We start from the raw sequence: 3,175 nt of genomic DNA, 5'->3' as shown, positions 1-3,175 counted from the left end.
TGTTATTTAGATAGATTTAGTTATTGAATTTTTCTCAAGGACATGAGAATATGTCTATTTAATTTGTTCAATTTATGTTTTAAATCTCTGTGCTTGTACTTTTCTCTGTTATTTATATTATTAATTTTGGATATTCTTTGTTTATTTTACATTGATGTTTATAGTTTCATATTTGTATTGCTGCCAATTTTGACTGAACAAGTATTTAAAATGTACATGATTCGTTTCTGTATACGTCATCACCCCACGCCCATTTGACATCATCCACACTCGCCAAGGAAGCATGGCGACGTTGCTGACAAGTGAGACAGTATGGTAACAGATTTACGGTGTTTTTTGGACACGTAGAACGCCTCTTTTAAAGATTGCCATTGGACTGAACTGGTTATTCCTCCATGTGTCAGTCGTTCGTTCGTATTTTCATTCTTATCAGATGACTCTCAGTTGCTGGCGAGCCAGTTAAGCACCAAAATGCAGTCAGTGAAGGTCGGCTGTTCGGCTTTGCTTGCATCCCGAGCTCTCTGCTCAGTTAGGATTTATTGTCCTCAGCTTGTTAAAATATCGGCGGCCCCCTGTCGTGTTACTTGTTCTGTCAGCCAGGCTCGCTTTTGTCGGACAGCAGCCACGCCAGAGGAGACCGTGGTTATTCGTGTTCCTCGCTACATACAGAAACGCCTCGAAAGCGTGAAGCAGACTCGCGGCAAAAACAAGATCAGCACCGTCAGAGCCGGCAAGATCCTGATCCAGAGCAAGAACCCTGAACTGAACCAGTCTGCGGGATACATACTTGGGAAGTTCGAGCAGCCCAGTCTTTGCTCGAAAGGATGGAAACACAGCAAATCTTTCGGTGACTATTTCACCATTAATAACATCAAGACTGTTGCACCCTATGTAACTGAAAGCCAAAAAGAGGACGATGAACAGAAAACATCAGTGACCTTTAACAACCTCCATATTTGCAAGGAGCTGGTGGAAGCTTTGGACAGACTCAACATTACCCACCCCACCACTGTACAGCTGCAGACCATCCCAAAGATTATGAAGGGTCACAATATTCTTTGCGCTGCAGAGACGGGCAGTGGGAAAACTTTGAGTTATCTCCTGCCTATTATTCACAGACTGCAGGCTGAGAAGGAGATGCACTCTCGGAGATCACACCAAATTCGCACCTTGGTTCTCGTGCCTTCCAGAGAGCTAGCTGAGCAAGTGACCGCTGTGTCCCGGACTCTGTGTGCTCCATTTGACCTGCAGACGCGGACTGTGGGTGGTGGGCGAGGTGTCGGACACATCAAGATGGTCTTCAGGAGGAATCATCCAGATATTTTGGTGGCTACACCAGGTGCTCTGGTCAAAGCCCTGAGGAGACGCTGCCTGGACTTGGATGAACTAAGGTTCTTAGTTGTAGACGAGGCTGATACTATGTTCGACCCCAGCTTTTCTGCCATGCTTGAGAGCATCCTGCTCCATGCACACATTGCTAGCCATCCCAAGCAAATACACGGCCTGAACCAGAAAGCCCAATTACTGGTGGTGGGGGCCACCTTCCCCGGTGGTGTTGGGGAAGTGCTCAGCCAGGTGACAGACCTTGGCAGGATGGTCGTCATAAAGAGTAAGATGCTGCACTTCCTCATGCCGCATGTGAAGCAGACCTTTCTGAAGGTAAAGGGTGCTGACAAAATCCTGGAGCTTCACCAAGCCCTGAAGCTTCTTCAACGAGACAAAGGAGGAGGTGGTGTTCTGGTGTTCTGCAACAAGTCTGCCACCGTCAACTGGTTGGGGTACGCAATGGAAGAGATGGGGGTTGAGCATGCACGTCTGCAAGGGGAGATGCCTGCGACTGTGCGTACAGGAATCTTCCAGTCTTTCCAGAAGGGCACGGTGGATGTGTTGATTTGCACAGACATTGCCTCTCGTGGCCTGGACACATCCCGCGTGCGCTTGGTTGTCAACTATGACTTTCCAGAGTCCCACACGGACTACATCCACAGGGCAGGGAGAGTGGGGAGAGCGGGAGGGGTGGAGGATGGGGAGGTGCTCAGCTTCGTCACTCACCCCTGGGATGTGGAGCTGGTGCAGAAGATTGAGACTGCTGCACGGAGGAGAACTAGTTTGCCAGGGATGGAGTCTGAAATACATCAGCCAAAACCCAAAGCAGGAGAGGCACAGGAATAGAAGAAGTGTATGAGTGGAAAATCTGCCTGTGAACTTTGTTGCTGTGTGTGTGTGTGTGTGTGTGTAATGTTGTGGTGACATATTCTAAATATGCAAAATTGGTCAGATTTTCAGCTGAAATGTTAAGCAAGATATGCACTGATTGCTAAAAAAACAGTGTGATGTAATATATTTTTGCCTTCATTTAAAAAATGTTCTAATTCAGATATTGTTTGTACAAATGATTTTGCTAAGCAATTACTTGTTAAGACCTAGATGATTTTTTTTTCCAGTATCTAATGCAGTATGTGTGTTAAAATGTTTTCAGTTGAAAGTAGAATTGCATTTTCTTCTCAACTTGTTTTGTTCACCTCAGCCATTTAACTGAGCAGTATTTCAGCTTTTGGGCCCGAGAGTTGGAATTTGTAAATGTTTGATGTTTGTGAAATGTACCATCCAATTTCTTCAAAGCAAGAACAAGATAAAAAAAAAAAAACAATTTATTAATAGACATGGCTGTTTACTTTTTCAAATACAACCTTTTTGATCACTACGAACCAAATACCATCCAGGATATGGTAAGGGTATATGCTATTAAATTAAGCTACAATCAGTGTCTCAAACATTGGCAAATTGCACTGAAACTGCTGCATCTAGATCTAGAAAAACTGAAAAGCACACTGAAGGAGTTTGTCTGGACTGTCTTCTTCTACTTTATGACTTTTTAAAGTATGTCCTACAATGATTAATATTGTTATGTGTCAGTGTCCAGAGTAAGTACCTTTTATTTTCGATTTTTTTGGTAATCTATTTTAATAATTACCTCAAATTCAAGTAATACAGGTTTTTTCAGTAGTGTGTAATGCAAGTATTTAGCCACAAGGTGGTAGCATTTGTCTGATTTCAGCTTACATGACCTCTATAGTCGATTAAGGTTAAAATGTATACAGATTTTTGTGATTTGTGTTCACTGCAATTGACTTGGCACATAGTCACTAATGGTTTTCAAATAGTTTCAAGCCCA

At 43.5% G+C, this 3,175-nt stretch overlaps 1 protein-coding gene across 1 annotated transcript; it reads left to right on the top strand.

Moving 5' to 3' along the window:
• Nucleotides 1–282: 282 nt before the first annotated feature.
• On the top strand, nucleotides 283–2,833 carry LOC121183144 (probable ATP-dependent RNA helicase DDX28). Its single transcript, XM_041040077.1, has one exon. The coding sequence runs from the start codon at nucleotides 472–474 to the stop codon at nucleotides 2,170–2,172; it is 1,701 nt and encodes a 566-aa protein (XP_040896011.1). The 5' UTR covers nucleotides 283–471; the 3' UTR covers nucleotides 2,173–2,833.
• The last annotated feature ends 342 nt before the right edge of the window (nucleotides 2,834–3,175 follow it).

The sequence above is a fragment of the Toxotes jaculatrix genome, chromosome 1 (genome assembly GCF_017976425.1).
Source record: "Toxotes jaculatrix isolate fToxJac2 chromosome 1, fToxJac2.pri, whole genome shotgun sequence".
NCBI lineage: Eukaryota > Metazoa > Chordata > Actinopteri > Toxotidae > Toxotes > Toxotes jaculatrix.
This window is presented reverse-complemented; position numbering and strand designations above follow the sequence as displayed.